This window comes from Stenella coeruleoalba, assembly GCF_951394435.1.
Source record: "Stenella coeruleoalba genome assembly, chromosome: 3".
In the NCBI taxonomy this organism is placed as follows: domain Eukaryota; kingdom Metazoa; phylum Chordata; class Mammalia; order Artiodactyla; family Delphinidae; genus Stenella; species Stenella coeruleoalba.
In genome coordinates, this window is record NC_137148.1 from 127,012,790 (window position 1) to 127,040,226 (window position 27,437).

At 44.6% G+C, this 27,437-nt stretch overlaps 1 protein-coding gene across 3 annotated transcripts in view; it reads left to right on the forward strand.

Annotated features, from left to right (window-relative positions):
* Nucleotides 1–27,437, forward strand: part of SLC36A1 (solute carrier family 36 member 1) — a 167,319-nt gene that overhangs the window by 9,610 nt on the left and 130,272 nt on the right. For all 3 annotated transcript variants that reach the window (XR_013827640.1, XM_079917163.1, XM_079917162.1), the window contains exons 2-9: nucleotides 1,794–1,941; nucleotides 7,012–7,102; nucleotides 8,076–8,164; nucleotides 8,637–8,732; nucleotides 10,785–10,869; nucleotides 11,439–11,657; nucleotides 17,061–17,159; nucleotides 21,445–21,611. Coding sequence is in view for 2 of the 3 variants with exons in the window: in XM_079917163.1 (XP_079773289.1) it covers nucleotides 1,799–1,941; nucleotides 7,012–7,102; nucleotides 8,076–8,164; nucleotides 8,637–8,732; nucleotides 10,785–10,869; nucleotides 11,439–11,657; nucleotides 17,061–17,159; nucleotides 21,445–21,611 (989 nt within the window). In the remaining variant the exon portion in view is untranslated. The remainder of the gene's footprint in view (nucleotides 1–1,793; nucleotides 1,942–7,011; nucleotides 7,103–8,075; nucleotides 8,165–8,636; nucleotides 8,733–10,784; nucleotides 10,870–11,438; nucleotides 11,658–17,060; nucleotides 17,160–21,444; nucleotides 21,612–27,437) is intronic.

Consider the following 27,437-nt stretch of genomic DNA (forward strand, 5'->3'; position numbering starts at 1 on the left):
TTTTTGTTTCCTGGCCCTCTTAAGAATTTCATTGCCCCAGAGCTTAGATGACTTCCTTGAATTCCTCCACCATGTGAGTAAATGATGCTGACTTAGATATCTAGCAAAGTCGGCTATGGTGGTGAAGTGAGGCAGGATCCTCTCTGGGACTTCCAAGCCCTTCACTGGCTTTGGAAGCACTTTCCTCGTGAGATTACGTGGGGTCCTTCCTCCATTATAGTTGGTGGGAGAAAATGAGATCAACCTTGGATCACTCAGGTGCTAGGTGGGGTCCGTTTCCAAAGAGTCCCTTGGGACTGGACCTCTGGGAGCACTTGACACAGAGCTGTCTATCCTCTGGCAGCTAGTGATGGGTGTTGGGCGGGACGGTGTGTTGTGATGGCCATCAGAGGTCCTGTCTCTTCACCAGGCATCTGAGATAGCACATCAGACTAAGGATGGGCATCCAGCCACGTGCTGGGGGAGAGCCCCTTATAGGCAGCTGGTTGTGCCAGTCTGCCGAGTGTCGGAAGGATTTTTATTGGTAATTTTTAATGTTCGTGGGCCTTTTCTTCCTTACTTGATTGTGGATTCCTGGAGGAAGTTGACTCTCTTTCATTATGATATCCCATCACTGTAACTGGCAGTGTATTCAGTAGGCGTTTCCAGATTTAGGCAGGGCGTCAGGATGTATGTTTACGGCTTGGTGCTACCTGGCTGTAGCAGAGCAGGTCCCTTCATCTTCTGGGGGAACGATTCTTCATCTGTGAAATGAGTCGTTTGGTGTGACCTCCGAAGGCTCTTTTAGCAACCGCCTCTGGGATTCTGGGAGCCTACACAGCTCTCAAAATGTATCCTTATAGTGTATCTTAGCGAAGTCCTTGTATTTCTCTTTTCTGGTGTATAATTATTAAAAACTCCACTCATGGGACACCACCCTCACCATCCTTCCTCAGCACACAATAGGAAGGGTTTCTTCTTTCACCAGCTTTTGAAAAATTGGCAAAAAAGGAGCAGGGTTGCGTCGGGGAGGTGTTGCTACAAGGGCCAGTGGTGAGCACGTCTCATGCTCCTGGTCATCCTTTGTGCTGCTTTCAGCTGCCATTTCTCAGTATGCAGGCTGGTTGCAAGAAAAGAGTCCTAGGATGAGGGAATGAGCATCACTGATGACCTCCAAAGAGTATAGGACATACCAGAAATCACGGCAGAGAGAAAGAGAAGGTCATCTGTGGCTCTGGGGCCTGGTGGCAAGTTTGAGCAGAATTAGATGATCTAGAAGGGATTTCTGGAATGCAGAAGAGGCTCTTTCTGGACCGAATGTAGAGGAAAAACAGAATACAGCTAGGAATATTTAGGTTCCCATCCTCTGAGAGCTTGCTCTTGGGGAAGGTGGATGTAGATACAATGTCAGTATTGTTCAGGGTCCAAGAAATTAGCTCAAAGGAAGGGGTCGTTAATCCCAACCTAAGGAATGGGAAAGGCTGCCTAGAAGTGCCTGTCTGCGTCTTCCCCCATCCCTCCCAAGCCGTGCCTCACCTTTGCTCTGTCCAGGTGTGCGGGCAAATTTAGAAACTTATGAGTGTGGCACCGACTAGAAGGTTGCGAGGGAGAAGCCAAGAGAGCTCAGCCCGCCCATGTGTACTTTGTACCTTTTTCATTTCTCTTGGTATCAGGCAACCTCATTGTACTTAATCCATAGTGCAGCTGTCACTGAACTACTGTGGCAATGGCTGCTTCTGCCCCAGAGCCGACTCCAGGCTTGGAGCTAAAGGCCCCAGCCACTGGAGGTCTTAGCACTGCCCCTGTCCCCCCAGTTACCATGTCCACGCAGAGACTTCGGAACGAGGACTACCGTGACTACAGCTCCACCGACGTGAGCCCGGAGGAGAGTCCGTCCGAAGGCCTGAACAGCTTCTCTTCCCCGGGATCCTACCAGCGGTTCGGGGAAAGCAACAGCACAACGTAAGTAGCTGTTCCTGTCTACGCTCCTGGATGGGGCTCGTATTCCTAAATTCTGTATTAGTAATGTAATCTCCATTAGAGTTATTTTTGCTCCCCTATTTTTATCAGTTCCCTACTTTACAGGTGAAAGTAAGAGGTAAAGAGATTGAGTGAGTAATGGTGCTGAGATTTGCGCTTCTTGTCTGCCACTCTCTAGTCTGTTTCTTATTCTTTGTTCATTTCACCTGTGTGGTCCCAGAAGGCTGGTGCCGAGTAAGAGCCTGAACATCAGAAAAACTTCTAGAGAGAACATTCTCTTAATTTAGAGCCATGAGTCGTCTGTGCTAGAACCTTACATGCCTCCAAGTCCAATTGGAAGCCTCCTTTGCAAAGTCTCCCCCAGACTTCCGTCCCCATCACCAATCAACTGGGACATTTGGCGGAAGAAGTAGGAAGAGGGAGGAATAACTTCTCCTGCCCTTAAAACATTCAAGGGCATGTTAAAGGTGATCTGCTTTGCATGCCCTTGGGAGGGCTTAAGTCTTACCCCTGGAAACTGAATTCCAAGTCTCATCTGGGTGAGTTTGGCCCTCTATGGGCCTCAGTTTTTCCAAATATAAGATAAAATTGAGGACACCCCCTACCCCGTGAAGCTATACCGACTCACTGTTCAAATGAAAAGATTCAGAGGAGGGTTTTCTACTCCACTGAGTTGTCTGGCTCAGTTCTGAAAGTCAGCAGAGCCCCGACATTTTCTCTGGACCCCAGCATTCCATCTTTTGCAGCCCTTCTCTTTATTCCTCAAGCTTTGCCATCACCTGCTCTGTGTTCCCTTGTGGGTTGGGTGTGACTTAACTGAGGGATCCATTACGTTCTTGACTCACACTGTCCCACTGTGACTGCCCAGGGAGACCATGGAGGCTTCTCTTGGAGTTCATTACTGGTGAAGCTCCACCCAGCTGCAATCTCTCCTTGTGCAGGGCATTTTCCCTAGTGAACTCAGAACTAGAGGAGATGGTTGGCCCACGTTATAAGCCCCTCTCCACCTCTAGCTGGTTTTCTGCTCATAAAGATTCAGTCTCCATAACTTCTTTCTCCTGTGGCATGCTATTTTAGATTCCCCCATTTGCTTGCAGTGTTAGCTGACGGAAAATATTGCTTAGACCACAACTGGCAGCAGTGAGGACTGTCTTTCCTCTTTTTTCCCTAACCTTACCTACCTAATTGGCTTCCCCCAGGTGGAAGGAGTGTCAGATGCAGCCAATGACATTTGATAGCGTCCCTTCAGAAGTCACTCTTGTTACTGTGAAATACTTCTTCCAAGCTTCTCTCTCTCGTTTCCTTTCCAGTTTTTGCTCCTTGTTCTTAGGCATCAGCTTGTCTATGCAGTGCTTGCCATATGGGGTCTAGATTTTCATATTTATTTTTTCTTTTCTTTTTTTTGTCATTATTTTTTTTGGCCGCGAGGCTTGCGGGATCTTAGTTCCCCAGCTAGGGATTGACTCCGGGCTCTGGCAGTGAAAGCGTGGCGTCCTAACCACTGGACCGCCAGGGAATATGGAAAAAGTACATGGAACGAAGTACAAGAAGCAAAGTGTATGTACTTCGTTCCATGTACAAAAAGCGTGTACACACCAGGCTCTTCTAAGGGTTTAGGGCTCAGTAAAAATCCCTAATCAGGGGTGCAGATAGGAACCCCAGATGCTTCCATGATGATGTGTTTGGTGAGGGTATTTCCTAACACTTGAATGTTATCAAGCTGTCGACTGCTTTGATGACAGCCTCATTTTTTACTCTTTTGGGCAAAGTTTTCTTGTTGCCCTATTGAGCTACATTATCCTGCTCTTGATCAGGCTTTGGTACTTTTTCTCCAGGCTGGCAGGCTGAGAAACCAGTTGACTGAAACTGGTCTTCTGTAGGTGACCTGGAGCAGCCACTTGCAAAGTATGGTCTTCAGACCCTTTAGGGCTCCCAAGACCATTTTAAGAAGCCCACGAAGTCAAAACTGTTTTCATAATAATACTAAGCTGCGATTTGTTTTTCCACTGTGTTGACATTTGCAGTCACAGTTCAGAAGAAATGATGGGTAAAATTGCTGGCTCCTTAGTGTAAATCAAGACGGTGGCACCAAATTATGCTTGTCATCGTATTTTTCACCGTCACACATATACGTATACAAAGGATAAGCCGGTTTCACTTAAGCACGTCCTTGATGAAGCAGTCAAATTACTAATTTTGTTAATTAGTACAGGTCTTCGGTACAGGTCTTTTAATATTCTGTGTGCCAAAATGGAAAGTACACATGCAATACTTCTACTGAAAAAAAAAAAATACTTCTACTGAACAGCTAACAAAGTATAGGTCATTCAGACCTGAGTACTGGGCAGACATTTTCTTGAAAATGACAGTAATGAGACCGTCGCCTCAAGAAAAACAATCAGTAGTATTTGTTGCCCACAATGAAATTTGAGCTTTCGAGCAAAATCAGAAAAAAAAAAAAAAAACTCGTATCCAGCACTGTGACCTTGACAGCTTCCCTCTACTCAAAGACTTTTCTGATGAGATTAGGAATGATATTAATGAATGTGACTTTTTTTGATATCGTGTAATGAAATGTGCCAGCAGTTGGAAGATCCACATAGCTCAGGGAATCAGTATCTTCCCAGATGACCAAAGGGCGATGTTAGAAAATTGTGCGTGGGTAAAAGATCCATCCAAGGAGCAAGATTACCAGTGGGTTTTCGTGTAAGAGAGGATGAAAAGGTCAGATTCCACATTACAACTAGCTTCTAAGACACTCCATGTGTCGAGTTTTGGTGTAGTATCAAAGAAAAATTATCACAATTGTCGGAAGAGGCTATTAAGATACATACTGACTACATGTCTGTGTGAGGACAGATTTTCTTCAGGTACTTCCACCAAAACAACATATCACAACAGCTTGAATGCAGAAGTAGATAGTCCAGATGTGAAACAAGACATTAAAGCGATTTGCAAAGAAGGAAAATAGTGTCCTTCTTCTCACATTATACTTTTTGGAAAATAGACTACTTTTTGTTAAAAATTGGTTATTTATATTAACATGTAATAGGTTTATTGTTATTTTAAATTAATGTTTTAAAATTTCTTGGTTTAATTTATAATATAATATATGTCAGCAGACATAATCCATATAAGCAAAAACTGTTTGGGATCCTCAATAATTCATAAGTGTATAAAGGGGACCTAAGACCAAACAAGTATACAAGAACAGATTTGGAGCGTAAAGAGATGACAGAGATGTGTGAGGCTTATTTCTCCCTCCCACCCCCTGCAGTTAAGACTCTGCAGTCCATGGAGTTGATTTTGTGATAGGTCATATGGGTTTGGGTAATCCCAGCTCATGGCCATTGATTAAAAAGCATGATTTTGGTCAATTGCCTGGAATCCTGCTGTTTCAGAGCTGAAGTGTGGTGTTCTGGTCCAGTCCCCTCACTCTACAGATGAGAGAACAGGACCGGAGAAGGGAAGGGAATTGCCATATGGAGTTAATGGCAGAGCCAGGGCTGGAGGGACCTGATCTCCCATGAAACCCAGCTCAGAGGCATTTTGGGGAGGCCTCTGGTAGGCAGATGGCTTGGATACAGTGCTTATCTTTGCCCTTAAGTGGATTAAACATTGGCCAAGATAGAAATTTGCTTAGTCCATCATCCTGCACTTAATCTCCTGGTCACTGGCCAATGATAATGAATGAGTCACCCCTGGACCCTTACTGTCCCCTTAATCCAGGAGAGCGCTTGCCTCTTCTCATTCAGACTTGAAGCAGTTTTCTTCATCTTGCCTGAGAAGCTTGGGAGACGGTAGGAAGGTCAAGAGATTTTCTTCCTGGAGATAGAGGGAGAAAGGTTACCGAAAGTAAAATTCCTTTCCAGAGAGTGTAGATGGGTCTTATTTATTACGGTCTTTACAAGTTAACACATGACTTGCTTTCAGTTTCTACTGAATTGCAGATTTGAAGAAATATGTGGAAGCATCATTTATGACGTATTTAGGTTATTTGCACAGAAGAATTTCCAGACATTGCCAGGGGCCAAATCCTGATTAAGTCTGTGGTACCATGTTTGATCTTTTCCGTATCCTGCTGGAGTAACAGAGGATGGAAAATGCTAAAGTTGAGGCCACTGACGTAAGTCCTTTGAGGAGCTCCCATTCTGTATGGAATGCCCCCCTCACCCAACCTGAGCAGCCACAGAGCTGACACACTCCTCTGTGTTGGTGCTCACGCCTGTGTCTGCGCAAGTGTTCCCAGGCTCTTCTTCCCTGTTGGCACACACACAGAGCCCTACGTAGGGCCCAGCTGGGCTCAGCTCAGGTCTCTGCACGCTACAAACCCTCACCTCCCTGCCCCTCCCTGGGCACTGTTCCTGGACTCTTCCAAGGACAGGGATCTTTCTACCTTGGGTGGTTGTTAACGTGTCTGCTTTATCTCCTTGGAGACTTTTATTAGTTTTTAGAGACTGAGGTCCGTATCTGGTTCATGCTGATTTCCACCATTGCATTAACACAATGTTTTACACATTATAGATGGTATTTGTTGAGTGAAAAAATAATGAGGACACTTGAGAGACTTTACAGTTGCAGCTTCAGGTGGACAGTCTGTACAACAGATGAGGGAAAACTGTGTCCTCAAGGCAGAAGGATAAACTAGGTGACTGTGTGAAGAGGGCTTCTCCAATCTTAGGCATTTGACTTTTTTTTTTTTTAATAAAAAGTACACCAGGGACTGCAGACCCCCACTGTCCCTCTGATCTAATCTCCAAGAGAGGTGGACTTTTCAGATGCTTCAGGGAACAGAGTTTATAGCCCAGTGACTGAGAGAGTGGGCTCAGGGGCTAGACAGCCTGGGTTTGAATCTAGGCTCACACTCAAGGTACGTGGCCTTGAGCAACTTGCTCCCTCATGCATAAGGTGAAGTTAATACCTATCTCATAGGGTTGTTCTGGAAATTGAATGAGATGACTCATGAAGGCACTTAGCACAGTGCTAAGTGCTCAGTAAATGCTAGCTCTCATTATTGTTAACATGCCCTTGTCTGCCTTCTTCCCACTTCAGATGGTTCCAGACCCTGATCCACCTATTAAAAGGCAACATTGGCACAGGACTCCTGGGGCTGCCTCTGGCCGTGAAAAATGCAGGCATCTTGGTAAGGATCTGTGTCGGTGCAAGGAAGTATTGTGACACATTTTAGGAGACAGTGGTTTTATTTTCATTTACTTCATGGAAAACATTTTAAAATGGGAAGCTTTTCTTTTTCAAATTCAGTTGAGAAAAAGCAAAGTTCAGGTGTTCATTCATCTAAAGATATATATATATATTTTACATCTTTATTGGAGTATAATTGCTTTACAATGGTGTGTTAGTTTCTGCTTTATAACAAGGTGAATCAGTTATACATATACATATCATCTAAAGATATTTATTGAGGATCTTCTGTGTGCCAGGCACGGTTCTAGACTCTTAGAATATTATCAGTGAATAAAAACAGACAATGATTCCTTTCCTCATGGAGCTTACTTTGAGGCGAGGAGGAGGTACTGGAAAAGTTTCTGGAAGTTTCTATCAATAATATTAACTAATGAGTTAGTAGCAGAAGTCTGTCCATTTTCTACACAGTCCTTCCATGCCCTACCCTTAGATGGCCAACTCTGAGAATCTTATTTTTTTCCTTTCATGATTCTCCCCCTATAGGCTGCCTATCCAAAGCCATTCTGGTTTCTTTTAAAGTTGGAGAAGCTTAGAGACGGGGATTGTCCTCCGCTAAGCACGGTGTTGTGGCATTGCTCTGGAGAGAACTCTCCCCCTTCCACCACCCCTTAGCCTGTCTCTTCTTCCCACGCAGTCCCAGGAGCCTTCTATTCTGCCGATTGGCAACAGTCTCAGAATAGCCTTATCTTGGGTCATTCTCCTCCTGGAGATTAATTCTCTAGAAGGCCTGCTGAGGTTCAGATGATGCCCGTCCTACTCAGCTCACCTCTGTGAGCACGTTTGTCTCTCGAAAGCTCTGCCGGAAGTTCTGTCACTGGAAGGTTCCCTAGTAAAGTTCTGATCATTTGCAAATCCAGTTCTAATTCTGTCTGCTTGTCTCTCCCCCTCTTACCCACAACGCCTGTCTGCAGATGGGTCCCCTCAGCCTGCTGGTGATAGGCCTCGTGGCTGTGCACTGCATGGGTATCCTGGTGAAGTGCGCTCACCACTTCTGCCGCAGGTGAGAGCCCTCCGAGCCACTTCTCGAGTGACAGATGGTCCTTTGGGGTTCCGTTGCCAACACTGAAAGTGAGCACTTAACACAGATCACTCTGGACTCTGTGCCGGCTGAAGGTGGCTGCTAGTCATCGCAGCACTGCCTTTCCCTGGCGATTTTTGTGTTCTTCTTTAGCTTGCTGTCATCTGTCGCACTTACTTATATCCAGTGGACAGAGACCACATTCTGGTTTTACGTGCTTTGTAATATTTACCCCATTGAAAAGGTTTACCAGATGGTTGTTAATTATAAGGGAAGTAATCGTCCCATTGACATAAGACTTCTGCTCCTTGAAAGCATCAGACCCAGGACTCAGCGGTATGCCTAGGGTGGCTGATGGGGAACCGGCCCAGGTCTCCCGTGAGCTGTGTTTGTTCTGTTGTTGTCGTTGTCTGACCCCTGCACTCTGCCCTTCCTCTCCCTCCCCTCCTCCCAGACTGAACAAGCCCTTTGTGGACTATGGGGATACGGTGATGTATGGCCTGGAAGCCACCCCCATCTCCTGGCTCCGGAACAACGCCCACTGGGGAAGGTAATGGGTTTCCTTTTTCTTTGCGGCTGTGGCCGCCGGGTGTGGAGGCCTTCGGATAGGGAGGTGAGGTGTGGGAGACAGTGCAGCTCGTGAGAAGAGCATTGCTTGGGTCTGTGGACTTGAGTTCTAGCTTAGCTCTGCCGGTGGTCATTTGTGTGACCCTGGGCTGTGTGACCTCTCCTTCCGTGGGCCTCAGTTTCCTCATTGGTAAAACTTGGGTCCTGCCCTGAAAGATATTGAAGGGCTCTCCCAGCTTTGACAGCCTGTGACCAGTGATTATATTTCATCCCCTTGTTTGGTTAACAGATGTATTTAAGCACACTCTTATAAGTGGTACAAAACAATTTTAGGTATAGGGAGGGGGGTTTCCCTGAGGGATATTATGTAGTCCTGGCACTCCAATAGACGGAGAAAGATGCATGGGAATCTTGAGAACAAGAGATCAGGAAAAGGATATACCAGTAGAGAGAGTCATGAGCTAGAAATACACCACAGGAGCCCTGAGAGGGAGGAGCCCTAAAGACGCTCTTGTCCGCCGTGCTGTGGCAGATGAGAAGCGCACGTGATAGGAGCTTTCAGGGCAGGGTACTGGACAGGAGAAGGAAGGCTTCAAGGAGGAGGTGAGGTGAGCCAGAACAAATGGGTTTGTTAGGGAAAGAGACGTTTCAGGAGCTGGGTTGGGAGGTGTTTGGAAGTTTCTCCTTATGGTAACTTTTCAGATGCCTGGAGAGAAATATTCTACTGTTTGTTTCCTATTTGAGGAAACGGTACATGTAGATGTAGAAAATTGATAACATCGAGGGCTGAATCCTTTTTTTTTAAAAAAAGTTGAATCACATTAAAGTTATGTTCTCCAGAAAAACTCCTTGTTGTGGTCATAGGGAGACTTTTACCTTCACACATAGTCAGCTTCTTCCTGTGATGCAGGATTATGTAATTCTTTCAGCAAAGTCGTTTTCTGTGCCTGGGAGAAGCCAGATTGCCAAGTGACCACTGTTGGTTGGTTGGTTGTTAGTTGATTCTTTCTTGACCTCTCTTCTTCTCTCCTCTTCCTTTCTTCATCTCTTTTTTCCTCTCCTCCTCCTCCTCTCTTTCCCTCTAGCCCCATACCTTCCCCCTCCTTCCTTACTCCCTCCCTCCCTGCCTTCCTTTAATAAAATTAATGTGTGCTTGTGGTTAAAAAAAATTTTTTTTTTTGGAACAAGATAGGAGAACATAAAGTGAAGAGTAAAAGTATATCCCGGTCACAGTTGCATGGGTTTTCTTTTGGAATTTTCTGAATATATACAAACATACACACATTCTTAACATTTTTTACACTAATTACCATACTATGCATACTGACTGGAAACTTGTTTTGTTTTTTTCCCTTAAAGGTCTTAGACATTTCTTTATCAGCACACGTAGATTTAACATATTCTTTTTATCTGTTGTATTCTGTTTTATCTCATAATGGCCTATAATTTAATCATTTTCCTTTTGATGACCCCTTAGGTTGTTACCAGCTGTTGTTGTAACAGTGCTTCAACCAGCAGCCTGTTTTGGTACATCAATTTCTGTGTCCTTATGTGAGAGTCAGTTGGTTCTTACATCCAAGTTATAGAAAGAGATCTGTGAAGGGGTCCACTTCTTGGGCTTTTATGCTGAGGGTTCCCTGTAGCTTTAGGACAAACAGTGTGAGAGGGGATAGGCGGGCTATGGGAAGCGGGTAGCCAAGGGGCTGGGTAGTGGTCCTGGTGTATGTGCTCCGCCCCGGCCAGTGCAGTCTCAGGACTGTCTCGAGTCTGCCTGACCGCGTGCAGCATTCCTGACACGAAGCCAGGAAGGGGACCTCGGGAACCACACAGATAGCACCTCCTTCACCTTCCTCTAAGGCTCTAGACCAGTGGCACGTGGCACATTTTCTCCTCTTTCCTGGGCACACTCATCCTTGTCACCTGATGGGAAGGGTCTGTGATGACTTGGGAATAAGCGCTGTTCAAACACCTGTCTCTCTGGCAGTCTTGCTTGCTATCATTACGATCTTTGTCTTCCTTCCTTCCCCACCTGCAGGCACACTGTGGACTTCTTCCTAATCGTCACGCAGCTGGGATTCTGCTGTGTCTATTTTGTCTTTCTGGCTGACAACTTCAAACAGGTAGGCCCTGGTAAAAAGAGAGACTGGCAAGAGATGAGTGGACTTCCTGTTTAGGATCTCTTCCGAGCCAGTTTTGTTCAACACAAGAATTGAGATCTTAACACTTTACGTAGAACAGTGTCAGTGTCATTTGATTTTATCTAAAGACCCGGGGCGTGGGACTTCCCCCGTGGTCCAGTAGTTAAGACTCAGCAGTTCCACTGCAGGGGGCACAGGTTCGATCCCTGCTCAGGGAACTAAGATCCTGCATGCTGCATGGCGTGGCAAAAAATAAATAAATAAATGAAAATTAAAAGAAAAAAAATACTTTAGAGAGACCCAGGGCGTCGAGAAACCTCAAGATGTCTTACTGTCCTCCTGTCTTTAGGTAAGATGTGATCAAATCCAGTTCAGACATTCAGGTGGCTAACAATTACAAAGATCTCCAAAGACAGTTCACCGACCACTAACTTTCTATGTGGCCTTCTTCACACGCTGAGCCGTTAGCCAAGAATCCCTTCTGGTGGGAGGGCCACTGGCCTTTGTCATTTGAGAGGGTTTCCCTGCAGCTTTTCTTCCCCTCGTTCTAGGTGATAGAAGCAGCCAATGGGACCACCACCAACTGCCACAACAACGAGACGGTGATCCTGACGCCCACCATGGACTCGAGACTCTACATGCTCGCCTTCCTGCCCTTCCTGGTGCTTCTGGTGTTCGTCAGAAACCTCCGAGTCCTGTCCATCTTCTCCCTGTTGGCCAACATCACCATGGTGGTCAGCCTGGTTATGATCTACCAGTTCATTGTTCAGGTATGACCCCAGGCTCCCCACTCCACCTATTAAATAATCAGAGAAACAAAGAAAGTGAGTAAGTGGAACATAAATAGGGGTTTGTTACTTCTGAGCAGTGTACTTGGGTTAGGGCTTCTCAGCGTGGGCACTGTTGACGTTTGGGCTGGATAACCCTTTGTTGTGGGGCTCTTCTGTGCATCGCGGGATGTGTAGCAGCATCCTGGTCTCTACCCACTAGGTGCCAGTAGCAACCACTCCCCAAATTACGACAACCAAAAGTGTCTCCAGATGTTGCCAAATGTCCCCGGCGGGGCGGGGGGCGGGGGGGGGAATCATCCCCACTGAGATCACTGGTTTAGACTTTTTCCCAGTTAGATAATTAAGACATGATCATTGTATAAGATTGGAAAATAGAGAAAAATATTAAGATGATTCTTATATTAACCTATAACGTTTATATTCTTATATTAAATAATATAAGAATCATATTATATAATATATTGTAATAAGGAATATTATATTATTATTTTACCACTCCAGTTTTATATTTATTCCAATAGTAAATAATTCCTTACCACTCCAGTTTTATGTTTATTTGTCAGAACTGTAAATCCGGTGATTATTCCACCTCACGTAGCCCACGTGGGCAGGTCTGTGGGGAGGTGCAGGAGAGGACATCTGTATATAGATGGGTAGAAGATCAGGCTGAGGAAAATGTGCCCTTAAACACTGGTTGATTATAGACATTTGCCAAGACTTGAGAAAAGGAAGAAAATGAAAGCATGTGAATAAAAGAATAACTTTAAAAAAAGATATGTAAATTTAATTCCCCAAATAACTCATCAATACATACTTACGAAAATACGGACAACACAAGTACCTTTTGAACACTCCATCTCCACCCTGAGTCTCCTCCACTCTGGGACCCACTGTGTGTGTTTCTCGGTCCTGCAAATGCACTTACACACTGTATTCCTATGTAGAGAAATATATAAAGCAAAAATTGGTTTTGTGTGTTTTTTTAACATAATTTAAAAAATTATTACACGTAGTGTTCCTCTGCCTCGCTTTTTTTCTTTGACAATATCTCAGAAAGCCTTCCATGCTGATATACCTGATTTCATCTCATTCTTTTTAATTGCTAAATAGTATCTCAGAGAATAGACGTGCTGTAGTTTCGTAGCCTGTCAAGTCATGTATCATCTGTAGTGTCATTTAGTATTATGACAGTGAATATTCGTATGCCTTCCTTCTTGTGGACATGTATAAATACTTCTCCAAGATAAGCATCTAGAGGTGCTTAGAGACGCAATTGCTAGACAGTGTGCACTGTAGAATTTTTTATATTGCCAAGTTGCTTTTTCCAAACACTATTTACCAATTTCACATTGACTCCCTTCCACAGTTTGTAAGCAACCCCTTCTAGCCACACTGTGTCGATCTTTTAAATCTGGCTCAGTCTGACAGGTGAACATTACCTCATTTTCACAGTCTGCTTAACAGTGACCCGGTTACCCCCTGATGAGGTTTCTAGGAAAACAGTGGGTCATAAAATACAAGGACTTCCTGTACTGAGGAAATGGCATACTGAGTTTAGACTAACAGTGTAGTCAGTGAGCATTTACTGGTATTTCCTTCTCCCAGTAAGTCAGGTGGATGGCAGATGTTGACTCTTCTCCTGCAGAACTATTTTCTTTTTTTTTTTTTTGAATACAAATTTTTATTCTGGGTACTTTTTACCATTTCAAACATCATAAATAGCTAAAGACAAACAAACAAACAAAAAACATATTGCAAAAACAATACAAAAAGACTTAAAATATATAATTTACATATAATAATCATGTAAGTATATGTCTTCATTATATATATTTTATTCATAATTTCATTTATAGCTTTATTTTAGTACCTTTTATGGTTCTAGTAATGTAAGCGATATCCCTTATAAAAAGCCTTGCAATATTCTTACTAGCAGTCAAGGTGCAAGAATACCAAATCAAACTAGCCAAGGATCTAAGCAGAACTATTTTCTAACGCATAAAATAGACAGCTGTCCATGTCCCATTTTTTTATGGGACTGGAAGGAGGACCTGTGAACACATGAATGACAATTTCCAGAGAGTTTCTTTCCCTATCTGGCCAATTAAGTTAAAACAAGCAAGGGTAAATAAATGTATGATTTAACTTTGTAATTAGAGATCTCAGTCAGTGCCTAGGACACACTGTGGTGAACGTTAAAGACAAAAACGGGTGATGCCAGCTCACGTAGACACCGCATTTAATTTCAAACCACTGCAGGTTGTTGGACTGTGGTCGTTGCTGTGATCAGAGGGCTGGGATGGGAATATGGGTTCCATAGCATCTCAGTCCCCCCTGAAAGTCCATCCAGGGCATTGCCTGTGCCTCGTACAACCTGCGCTTTTGGATGAGGCAGCCCTGCTGACTGCCCGAGAGCGATTCTGAGCCTGTCTCTGGGCTCAGCCAGGAGGTAGGCTGTGATCTGATGGTGCTATCTGCCCGGGTCTGGCTGTGTGTCCAGGAGCTTCATTTTGATGTGGTACACAGCTAAAGATGTCCCTCTGGGTTGCTTTTGTTGTTGCTGTTAGTTCTGTCCCATCGTGGCATTTTACCCCCTTTACCTTGATATTTCCTCCTGCTGTCCAAAGTTCCTGAATTTTCACCTAAACCCGAGCCTGTACATGACCGATGCTCTTGCGCCTCAGGCTCGTGCCATTGTAGGAAGTCGCCTGATGCCTTCCACCCGAGCAGCTGTCTTCATCATGTGCATGACAAATGGCACAGTTCTGAGCAGAGTGCCTTGCCCAGAAGGGCTCCCAATAAATCCAATAAATGTGTTATCTCTGCATATCCTTAATTCTTTTTTTTTTTTTGGCCTCATTGCACAGCTTGTGGGATCTTAGGTCCCCTGACCAGGGACTGAACCCGGGCCATGGCAGTGAGAGCTCAGAGTCCTAACCACTGCGCTGCCAGGGATATCCTTGATTCTGAGATGTATTTTTTCACAGTTAATAACGTTTCCAAAATTGGAGTACATCTGACAATCCTTATGTACATTTAACAGCATTTTTTCAAAAAGCTGTTACAATTATATGATAATGTGGTACAAATGAGGAGATAATATGTTGCAAGTGAGCCGATTTTAATTTGTACATTTCTTTGTAAATGAAAGTTTTTCCCCAAGTTTAATTCGTTGGGGTGTAAGGCAGTAGCAGTCATTATGTATGTAGAGTTATAAATTCCTTCTGCTGGTCTCATTCACACCGGTATCCCCAGACATGTATTTTGAAATTCCCTCTCTGATATCTCAGCCCGATCTGATATATCACTCTGGGCAGTAGTCATCCATTAACCAACAGATCCAGTAACTTCCTGTTTTCAGGAACTTTAGTTACACTGTGACTGAGGGATAATTACGGGGTGATCTCACCCTCATATTTCATCAAAGAACAAAAATATTTACGAGTCTTGTCTTCATTCTAGGAACTGAAGTGCTTCTTTTTTATTTTTTATTTTTTGGCTGCGTTGGGTCTTCATTGCTGCGTGCAGGCTTTCTCTAGTTGTGGCAAGCAGGGGCTACTCTTTGCGGTGTGCGGGCTTCTCATTGCAGTGGCTTCTCTTGTTGTGGAGCACAGGCTGTAGGCGCACGGGCTTCAGTAGTTGCAGCACGCAGGCTAAGTTGTTGCGGCATGCAGGCCCTAGAGCATGCAGGCTTCAGTAGTTGTGGCACATGGGCTCTAGGGCAGGCAGGCTTCAGTAGTTGTGGAGCGCAGGCTCTAGAGCACAGGCTCAGTAGGTGTGGCACACGGGCTTAGTTGCTCCGCGGCATGTGGGATCTTCCTGGCCCAGGGATTGAACCTGTGTTCCCTGGCAGGTGGATTCTTAACCACTGCATCACCAGGGAAGTCCCTGAAGTGCTTCTTATGAGAGATCTAACTGATTTCTTAGCAGGGGCTCAGAAAAAAAAAAAAAAGCATTTAAAAAATCCTTTTTATCTTAGGAAGACTATAATATAATTGCTTTGAAATCTTTCAAAGAGAAGCCTATTACAGAGAGGAATAGTAGATCTCTTTTTTGCTCTCTGATATTATTCCATCACACTGTTAGAACATTCCCCATCTCTCTCTAGAGACCTCTTTAGGGAAATCAGTTTTAAAAGATTGTAAAAGGCAGTTTTAAAGTCATTTTTAAATCTAAAGGCCAAATTCTGAAAGGATGGCAGCTTCTGCCTCCTCTGAGTCCTGCTCCTTTGATACTGTCCATCACTGGGGACTCTTGCCCATTAGTCAGCCAGGTGGGTACGTACTTACATTGTACCTGCAGTTATCAAGTGCCTTCGTTTTTATTTGCCTTCTTTTTAAAATGCTGTTTTTGCTATTTTTTTCCCCATATGTGCTGATACTCCTGTCGTGTGCCTATCAAAAATATTTTCCAAGTGTTGATTTACAGAATTTTTGAAAAAAGAGAGAAAGGGAAGTAGAGAAAGTGCTCATCCAAAAATCTACCACCTTTCCCTCCAGCTTTATCTGTGTGGAGTGTTTATGTAGTTGTATCATGGTGAATATATAAATTTAAAAAATATTTTTCTCATTACTATTTTATAAGCAGTTTTCATGTACTACTTAGTTATCCCACTCTTTACTTTTTAAATAGTGCATAATATTCTGTGGTGTATTGGATATGCAGTAAACTACCTGTTCAGATGTTTGGGAGCATTTAGGTTGTTATCACTTACTGTTAAAAAGCCTTGCTCAACTTTTTTCATATTTTCATCATTTTTTTTCTACTTAGATTGTATTTCTGGGGATGGGATTACCTAGTGAAAGAACATGATTCTTTTTATGCAGTCTCTAACATTTGAGGGTTTTTTTTTATAATAAATTTAGTTTTTTAGTTTTGGCTGCATTGGGTCTTTGTTGCTGTGTGGGCTTTCTCTAGTTGCGGCGAGCGAGGGCTACTCTTCCTTGTGCTGCATGGGCTTCTCGTTGCAGTGGCTTCTCTTGCTGCGGAGCGGGGGCTCTAGGTGCACGGGCTTCAGTAGTTGCGGCTTGCGGGCTCTAGAGCGCAGGTTCAGTAGTTGTGGGGCATGGGCTTAGTTGCTCGTGGCATGTGAGATCTTCCCAGACCAGGGATTGAACCCACGTCCGCTGCGTTGGCAGGCGGATTCTTAACCACTGCGCCACCAGGGAAGTCCCAACCTTTGAGTTTTTAATGGTACTTTGGTGTAGTCTTTCCCCAAAGCAAGTAGGGTTTTCTCAGCGATGGAAAAAAAAAGAAAGAAAGAATATAAATGTCCCCAAGTCACCTGTCCCAAACTTAGGAAAGGTTTGACCTGTCTGATGCTGGGGTTGAAATCATGAATCTCTGTATAGCCTTTGATCTGTTTTATTTTCTCTCTTTCAGGATATCCCAGACCCCAAATTCCTCCCCTTGGTGGCATCCTGGCAGACCTACCCTCTGTTCTTTGGCACGGCCATTTTTGCATTTGAAGGCATCGGGATGGTAAGAGTTGCACTGTGATTCTCTGGTGCCCTCAGTGTCCTTGAGGTCTGCTTTAAGGAATGCTGAGGAAATGCTATTAGAAATTATCTTCTGAGTCTTATTGGCCAGTTAATGAACAGCGTTTCAAAGACTCCACTGAAGTTTCCCAGCTCCAGGTTTTGGAAGTAAGTTGTATGTAATTTGAGAATGTTTCCCTTCAAGCCCTCTCTGTTGCACACTCATCTCCTGTGCGTGCAGTAAGCAGCAGTGCAGGGCAATTCTGAACACAGGATCTAGATTCAGACTGACTTGGGGTGAGTCCTGGCTCTGCCAGAGAGCAGCTGTGTGACCTTGTGCAAGGACGCGCCTGCTCAGAGCCTTCATTGTTTGCTTCTGAAAAGTGGGCTTAATGTTTAGTAGTTGTTAGGATTAAATGAGATATGTGTAAAGTGCTTTGTACGGTCTCTGACATACGGTGAGCAGAAGTACTTTTTATTTTCATTAATAATACTATTGATTTTATTGTTAAATCAATAAACATATGAACGAATTCTCTGCCCCGGAACACTGTTGAGCTGTATTTTCCTTGTATAAATGAGTAGCCTTTAATCCTAGCTCAGCTTCCCCGTGTTGGTGCTGTGATTCCACCAAATTCTTCTCCTAAAGGGAGGGATCTGTCACTCAGGTGTACCTATGTTGGTTTTTATTTGTGTTTTTCATAATAAAGGTCCAGTATTCTCTGAAGAAAGTTATTAGCTCTGCTGGCCTAGGGCTTAGGAAATGGGAAGACACTTCTTTCATGGAATATCTTTTTGTCCCCATCTGATTGTCCTGTCACCTTATACACTTTTAAGAAAACCTAGAAGCTGGACATTTTTTGTCACAATTTGAGGAATTGCCCAGGTGGTGTCCATGGAACGTGAGGCTCTAACAACATGGGGGAGGCTTTTCGAGTGGTTGTGTGTACGTGGTTGTCCTGAGGTTTTGAACCTTTCCCTGTGCTTGCTCTTGGGGCTTCTCATTGCCCAAGAAGAATGTCTCATCTTTTTTTTTTTTTAAATTAATTAATTTATTTATTTTATCTTTGCATTGGGTCTTCGTTGTTGTGCGCGGGCTTTCTGTATTTGCGGCAAGCGGGGGCTACTCTTCATTGCAGTGCGCTGGCTTCTCACCACGGTGACTTCCCTTGTTGTGGAACATGGGTTCTAGGCGCGTGGGCTTCAGTAGTTGTGGCTCGCGGGCTCTAGAGCGCGGGCTCAGCTGTTCCGTGGCATTTGGGATCTTCCCAGACCAGGGCTCGAACCCATGTCCCCTGCATTGGCAGGCGGATTCTTAACCCCTGCGCCACCAGGGAAGCCCCAGAATGTCTCATCTTGATTCACAGACATATATGGTTTCCCTGCTGCTGTGGCAGAGACCTGAAGGGGCCTGTATTATAGCAGGAGAAAGAGGTCCCGAGCACTCGGGACTGGAAAGAAGAGGCTGAGTGAGTGCGGAAAGATGCCCGGGTTTCTTTAGGAACGTTGTACTGCATTTGTCAGTTTCCCCTAACAGCACAGGGCAGAAATTGTTCTTTGCTTCATTTCATTAGCTGAGGCTTGGATACAGAGTGATTCTGTAATCGTCATTATCTGTTACTTCAAGATTTGTCCATGTTTTCTCTTTTTACAATAGAGACACTGCTGTTTTGACTGTTAGTTTGGATCTGAGGGCTGTTGGGCATGACGGGTAAGAGCAGTGGACTCACTGGGATTTCCCGTGCTCTCTCTCTTTCTGCACCGTTGACCTGGGCTGGCTGGGCTGGAGGAGATGGGTACCCTGCCCTCTGGCTCCTGAGACTCTCCATAGAAAGAAACCGAAGGAAAGCTTAGAAACTGTTTCTCATTGGATGTGGATCAACTGAAGCTTGAGCCCCTTGAGCCGGGCAGCGGGGCGGGGGGGGGGGGGGGGGGGGCGTTGCTGAGGGCCAGTTGGAGATACAGAGCAGTGATACGCCCCAGAGCCCCAGGCCGGCAGCTGGCTCGCAGGGTGTGTCTGGCTCAGACCTGCTCTGCCTCATTTCCCTCAAGGAAAATGAGCATAAGGACAAGATCAAAGACAGTTGGGACAGGCGGGGGTGGCGGGGGCAGTTTGATGTTGCCGTGACTCACGTTTTGGGAGTCAGACCAGCCAGGGCCGGTTGACAGCAGATCATGAAGGTTGTCACAGTCACACTTGCTATTTTCCCTGTCCCTATACGAACCAGCCTTCATTAAGGGCCTTTACTAACAGTATGGAGGTTTCTCAAAAAACTAAAAATAGGGACTTCCCTGGTAGTCCAGCGGTTAAGACTCCTCGCTCCCAATGCGGGTTCGATCCCTGGTCGGGGAACTAACATCCCACATATCGCAACTAAGCCCACACGCCGCAACTACTGAGCTTGCGCACTCTAGAGCCGGTGCGCCGCACCTAGAGAAGCCCACATGCCGCAATGAAGACCCAGCACAGCCTAAATAAATAATAAATAAAAATAAATTTATTGAAACAGAAACCTAAAAATAGAGTTGCCATGTGATCCAGCAATTCCAGCAATTCCACTCCTGGGCATCTACCCAGACAAAAGTATAATTTGAACACCCCTGTGTTCATAGCAGCACTGTTCACAATAGCCAAGACATGGAAGCAACCTAAATGTCCACTGACAGATGAATGAATAAAGAAGATGTGGCACACACACACACACACACACACACACACACACACACACACACAATGGAATATTACTCAGCCATTGAAAAGAATGAAATAATGCCATTTGCAGCAATGTGGATGCAACTAGAGATTATCATACTAAATACAGTAAGAAAGAGAAAGACAAGTATCATCTGATATCACTTATATGTAGAATCTAAAATACGACCCAAACAAACATATCTACAAAACAAGAACAGACTCACAAATAGAGAGAACAGACTTGTGGTTGCCAGGGGGTCGGGGGTAGGGAAGGATTGAGAGCTTGGGATTAGCAAATGCAAACTATTACATATAGGATGGATAAACAACAAGGTCCTACTGTATAGCACAGGGAACTGTATTCAATAACCTGTGATAAATCATAATGGAGAAGAATATGAAAAAGAATATATATATGTATGACTGAGTTACTTTGCTGTGCAGCAGAAATTAAACACAACATTGTAAGTCAACTATACTTAAATGTTTTAAAAGAAAATTTTCATAATAAAAATTTTAAGTGTTAAAAAAAAAGGGGACTTTCCTTGCCTTTGGCTAATGTTAAAGAAAGTCCTGGGCTTCCCTGGTGGTGCAGCGGTTGGGAGTCCGCCTACCAATTCAGGGGACACGGGTTTGAGCCCTGGTTCGGGAGGATTCCACATGCTGTGGAGCGACTAGGCCCGGGCACCACAGCTACTGAGCCTGCGCTCTAGAGCCCGCGAGCCACAGCTACTGAGCCTGCATGCCACAGCTACTGCAGCCTATGCACCTGGAGCCCGTGCTCCACAACAGGGGAGGCCACCACAATGAGAGGCCCACATGCCATGGCTGGGGAGAGCCCGCGTGCAGCAGCAAGGACCCAACGCAAGCAAAAATAAAATAAATAAATTAAAAAAAAAAAAAAAAAAGAAAGTCCTCCGCTGTGAGGGAGAAGACCGTGAGGATCAGTGGTTTGAAACAGGAGTCTGGAAACGGGGTTTTGTTATACATCTCCATGAGCCTCGATCTCCAGGGTCCTCTCGGTTTCTCTAACTTGGAGATTTCACTTGTCACTGCTAGTGCCCACCCCTTTTGAGGTAAGGAAACAGTTTCTGGGAACTGGAGCGGCAGTTTTCCCTGACCTGCATTTTGCATTCTTGGGACAGGTTAGTAGAGCTGTGATTTCAGGTGAGGTACAGCTGGCTTGGGCCACCACCCGTGTCTCTTCCTTGTTGCGCTGGGTGGGCATGATGCGAGAGGGCCTGCTGGGTGCCATGCCACCTGCATTTGAGGAGCAAACAGCACTCCCAGCCCACAGGGATCTTGTAGCCGGAGGCAAAGAGCCAGCCTGTGCCAGGAGTCCTGGCTTCCGGGCCTGCCCGCCCTTACCTCCCGGGACTTCCTGCTTAGACAGCAGGCTCCAGAGCTCCTCCAGCTCGGCAAGCGTAACTAATGAGGAACAGCTTGCATTTGTCTGTCTAGTCAAGGACAGATGTGCTTTGGGGGAAGTTGGGGATAGAGAAGTTACTTTTTTCTGAGAATATTACTTTGTTGTTGTCATTGGCCATTAATGTTGCTTTATTCTATGCTTTCTCTTCTCTCACTACTCTCCTAGGTTCTGCCCCTTGAAAACAAAATGAAGGATCCCCGGAAGTTCTCGCTCATCCTCTATGTGGGAATGGCTATCATCACTGTCCTCTACATCAGCCTGGGGTGTCTGGGGTACCTGCAATTTGGAGCTAACATCCAAGGGAGCATAACCCTCAACCTGCCCAACTGTTGGTATGTTGGGGAGGATGGAAGCCTGGGAGCACCGGGTTTTTAAAAAAATTAATGAGGGTCAGAATGTGATTTTTTCCTCCTCCCTATCTCTTAAATCAGCCCACTTCACTTTTTAAAAAAAAATTATTTTATTTATTTATTTTTGGCTGCGTTGGGTCTTCGTTGCTGCAGGCAGGCTTTCTCTAGGTGTGGCGAGCGGGGGCTACTCTTCATTGCGGTGCGCGGGCTTCTCACTGCAGTGGCTCCTCTTGCTGCGGAGCACGGGCTCTACGCGCATGGGCTTCCGTAGTTGTGGCACACGGGCTCAGTAGTTGTGGCTCGCGGGCTCCAGAGCACAGGCTCAGTAGTTGTGGCGCACGGGCTTAGTTGCTCCACGGGATGTGGGATCTTCGCAGACCAGGGCTCGAACCTGTGTCCCCTGCACTGGCAGGCGGATTCTTAACCACTGTGCCACCAGGGAAGCCCCAGCCCATTTCATTTTAGCTCTCACTTGCCACCAGCCCCTAGCCTAGCACCATCCCTCCTTGGCTGCCCAGTAAGCCTTTTGGCTGGTTTCCCTGCCTGGGTCTGACTCTCTCTCCACATCTGTTCTCCTCTTGTTACCCGTGTGAGCCATCTAACCCTTAGTGCAGTCATGTACTTCCCCATTGAGAAAGCTCAAAGGCTTCCTTTAGTTCTTATGATAAACAGGAAACCTTCAGGTACAGTCAGGGCCACTCAGGCTCTAGCCCCACCCCTACCTTATTCCTTCTCAGTGAGGAGGACTCAGCCTGGGCGTCACTCTGTTTGAGAAACTTCTCTGATGTCTCAGCCGCAGCAACTTCAAGTCTAGGTCAGTGGCCCTCCTCTCTGCTGCCCTGGAGTCCCGTGAGGATCCTGTCCTAATTCTTCTCCCATTGTGTTGTAGTTGTCTGTTTACCTGTACTGTGATGTCCCTACATTGTAAGCTCTGAGGGCAGCAACTGTCCAGTTCTTCATTTTACTCCAAGCCCCTGGCACAGTGCCTGGCGTACGATCAAAACCCAGTGAAAAGGTTTTGAATGAAAAGGAGGACTAAGCGCTGAGACTGTGAGGCATTTATAAATGAGGAGAGGTTACCAGGAAGCCAGTGGGGCCCAGAGGATAGAGGTGATCTGCCGTGTCCCAGCTCTACGGCCTTGGACAGATCACAGCTTCTCACTGCCTCAGTTACCCTTTCTGGGAAATAAGAACAGTCATTTCTGCCAGGATTGTCAGGAAGAGCAAAAGATGTGTGTGAGCTTTCTAATACTGAACTGGCGCTATGGGGAAGTAGGATGCTGCAAGAGCTTTATGCTTTGCGTGAGTCATCCCGATGGAAATGGACGCTGCATGGATTGGCTGATCCCCTGACTGACGCTGCCATTTCTCCCCGGAGATCTGAGCCCAGAATGGTCAAGCATCCAGTCCATTGACCTTGAACCGTTCTAAATAGACGGAGAAAGAGGAGGGCAAACCTGCCTGGTTCCCAGCTTCTGCTGTGCCTGTCCCATGGCTGTCACCTGCTCCACGTGCAGGTGCAGATGGAGCCTCTCACCGTGGGCCCGGGATGCTTGGGAACCCTTCTGTATCTCATTTTCCCTAAGTCATGGTTGCTGTATTGTAGAGAAGCACTGAGACACACTGAAATGCTTCCTAAAAAGGTAGATGTCACAGGGTGTGTCTTCAGCAGCAGTTCTGTTTGGAAGATTACAGTTTCATTGCAGAGAGCAGCCGTGAGCAGATTCTGAGAAGCTTGTCGAATGCCCTAGGGATCAGAATAACCTTTCAGGCCAGTCTGGTTTTAGAACTCTGATCAGTGAGGCATTGTACAAGGACAGATTGAGAAAATCGAGAAAAACGTCTTTTCAGGAGTATCAGCGTTTCGCACAGGACACCCTAATCAGCAGGGCTTTGGGGACTAGGTTTGTTGTATGGCCAGCCAAGTGGTAGCCCTGAAATGGGCTTTTGTTTTCTGAAAGTCTTTCTCTTTCCCTCTGATGCCTGCTTTTAAATTTCCAAATGTTCCTGCCCTTTCAAGAGAGAAGAGTCGGGTGGTAGCTCGCATAAGTGAAGATAAGTGGATCAGGGGCCGCAGAAGCAGCCCACATAATCTGAAGCCATAGCTGAGCATCTGTCTTCTTTCCTCTGATGTTTCAAACCCAGCTACCCTGATCTTTCTGCCTCCATTCGGGTGTGATTTATTTGGCCATCCCAGCAGGTGACTATCCTGATTCTAGACTTGCCAGCACTCCAGAAGGCTTCGGTGCTGCACTGAGTTTAATTATAGAGCCACTAGCTGGTTTTTTCCCCAAGGATTTTTATCATCTCTTCTTGGAACAAGTAAGACATTTTGTCAATCTCAGTTTCTTCCAGGATGTTCTGCTCATAGCATTAGAACATCTTCTAGGTATTAATTTCGACCACAGAGGAATTCAGTATGCGTCATGCACAATATAATCACCACTTTTAAATAGATTTCCAAGGCAGGGAGGTCTGTGTTTCTCACTTCATAATGCATGAGGGTCTTATGTGAAGTGGAGCTTTGCTTAGGGGCAGTGTCCTTCCCTTTAATGATCAAGTCAGATCTGTGAATACTTACTGATGATACCTTTTTACTCCTCTGCACAGTCCTAGGCCTGGGATAAGATAGACATGTCCCATGGTGAGTCAGCAGTCTCCCTGAGAAGCTACACATGAAGCAGTAGTAGGATAGTAACCCTAGTGGAATGCAAAGATGGATTTTGCTCCTGCCTCTTGCCCTGTGTGGTCACTGTCCGATTCTAGGGAGCACTGAATTAAATGGGAAGGATATAAATAGGCTTGTTGGAGTTATATTGCATTTTTTTATAACATCTTTATTGGAGTATAATTGCTTTACAATGGTGTGTTAGTTTCTGCTTTATAACAAAGTGAATCAGTTATACATATACATATGTTCCCATATGTCTTCCCTCTTGCGTCTCCCTCCCTCCCTATCCCACCCCTCTAAGTGGTCACAAAGCATCGAGCTGATCTCCCTTTGCTATGCGGCTGCTTCCCACTAGCTATCTATTTTACGTTTGGTAGTGTATACATGTCCATGCCACTCTCTCACTTTGTCACAGCTTACCCTTCCCCCTCCCCATATCCTCAAGTCCATTCTCTAGTAGATCTGTGTCTTTACTCCCGTCTTGCCCCTAGGTTCTTCCTGACCTTTTTTTTTCCTTTTTTCTTAGATTCCATATATATGTGTTGGCATATGGTATTTGTTTTTCTCTTTCTAACTTACTTCACTCTGTAGGACAGACTGTAGGTCCATCCACCTGACTACAAATAACTCAATTTTATTTCTTTTTATGGCTGAGTAATATTCCATTGTATATATGGGCCACATCTTCTTTATCCATTCATCTGTTGATGGACACTTAGGTTGCTTCCATGTCCTGGCTATTGTAAATAGAGCTGCAATGAACATTTTGGTACATGACCCTTTTTGAATTATGGTTTTCTCAGGGTATATGACCAGTAGTGGGATTACTGGGTCATATGATAGTTCTATTTTTAGTTTTTTAAGAGACCTCCATACTGTTCTCCATATTAGTTGTATCAATTTACATTCCCACCAACAGTGCAAGAGGGTTCCCTTTTCTCCACACCCTCTCCAGCATTTATTGTTTATAGATTTTTTGATGATGGCCATTCTGACTGGTGTGAGATGATATCTCATTGTAGTTTTGATTTGCATTTCTCTAATGATTAATGATGTTGAGCATTCTTTCATGTGTTGTTGGCAAATCTATGTATCTTCTTTGGAGAAATGTCTGTTTAGGTCTTCAGCTCATTTTTGGATTGGGTTGTTTGTTTTTTTGATATTGAGCTGCATGAGCTGCTTGTAAAGTTTGGCTTTGTCAGTTGCTTCATTTGCAAATATTTTCTCCCATTCTGAGGGTTGTCTTTTGGTCTTGTTTATGGTTTCCTTTGCTGTGCAAAAGCTTTTAAGTTTCATTAGGTCCCATTTGTTTATTTTTGTTTTTATTTCCATTTCTCTAGGAGGTGGGTCAAAAAGGATCTTACTATGAGTTATGTCATAGAGTGTTCTGCCTATGTTTTCCTCTAAGAGTTTGATAGTGTCTGGCCTTACATTTAGGTCTTCAATCCATTTTGAGTTTATTTTTCTGTATTGTGTTAGGGAGTGTTCTAATTTCATACTTTTAAATGTACCTGTCCAGTTTTACCAGCACCACTTATTGAAGAGGCTGTCTTTTCTCCACTGTATATTCTTGCCTCCTTTATCAAAGATAAGGTGACCATATGTGTGTGGGTTTATCTCTGGGCTTTCTCTCCTGTCCCATTTTTTTTTTTTTTTTTTTTTGCGGTATGCGGGCCTCTCACTGTTGTGGCCTCTCCCGTTGCGGAGCACAGGCTCCGGACACGCAGGCTCCAGTGGCCATGGCTCACGGACCCAGCCGCTCCGCGGCATGTGGGATCTTCCCGGACCAGGGCACGAACCCGTGTCCCTTGCATCGGCAGGCAGACTCTCAATCACTGCGCCACCGGGGAAGCCCTAGTCGTTTCCCTACAAATTGTGAAAGTTTTTGTTCTAGTTCTGTGAAAAATGCCAGTGGTAGTTTGATAGGGATTGCATTGAATCTGTAGATTGCTTTGGGTAGTAGAGTCATGTTCACAATGTTGATTCTTCCAATCCAAGAACATGGTATATCTCTCCATCTATTTGTATCATCTTTAATTTCTTTCATCAGTGTCTTATAATATTCTGCATACAGGTCTTTTATCTCCTTAGGTAGGTTTATTCCTAGATAATTTATTCTTTTTCTTGCAGTGGTAAATGGGAGTGTTTTCTTAATTTCACTTTCAGATTTTTCATCATTAGTGTATAGGAATGCTAGAGATTTCTGTGCATTAATTTTGTATCCTGCTACTTTACCAAATTCATTGATTAGCTCTAGTAGTTTTCTGGTAGCATCTTTAGGATTCTCTATGTATAGTATCATGTCATCTGCATGATACTACATCTTTACTTTTTATTTTCCGATTTGGATTCCTTTTATTTCTTTTTCTTCTCTGATTGCTGTGACTAAAACTTCCAAAACTATGTTGAATAATAGTGGGGAGAGTGGGCAACCTTGTCTTGTTCCTGATCTTAGTGGAAATGGTTTCTGTTTTTCACCATTGAGGACAATGTTGGCTGTGGGTTTGTCATATATGGCCTTTATTATGTTGAGGAAAGTTCCCTCTATCCTTACTTTCTGCAGGGTTTTTATCATAAATGGGTGTTGAATTTGTCAAAAGCTTTCTCTGCATCGATTGAGATGATCATATGGTTTTTATCCTTCAATTTGTTAATATGGTGTATCACATTGATTGATTTGCATATATTGAAGAAACCTTGTATTCCTGGGATAAACCCCACTTGACCATGGTGTATGATCCTCTTAATGTGCTGTTGGATTCTGTTTGCTAGTATTTTGTTGAGGATTTTTGCATCTATGTTTATCAGTGATATTGGCCTGTAGTTTTCCTTCTTTGTGACATCTTTGTCTGGTTTTGGTATCAGGGTGATGGTGGCCTCGTAGAATGAGTTAGGGAGTATTCCTCCCTCTGCTATATTTTGGAAGAGTTTGAGAAGGATAGGTGTTAGCTCTTCTCTAAATGTTTGATAGAATTCGCCTGTGAAGCCATCTGGTCCTGGGCTTTTGTTTGTTGGAAGATTTTTAATCACAGTTTCAATTTCAGTGCTTGTGATTGGTCTGTTCATATTTTCTATTTATTCCTGGTTCAGTCTCAGCAGGTTGTGCATTTCTAAGAGTTTGTCCATTTCTTCCAGGT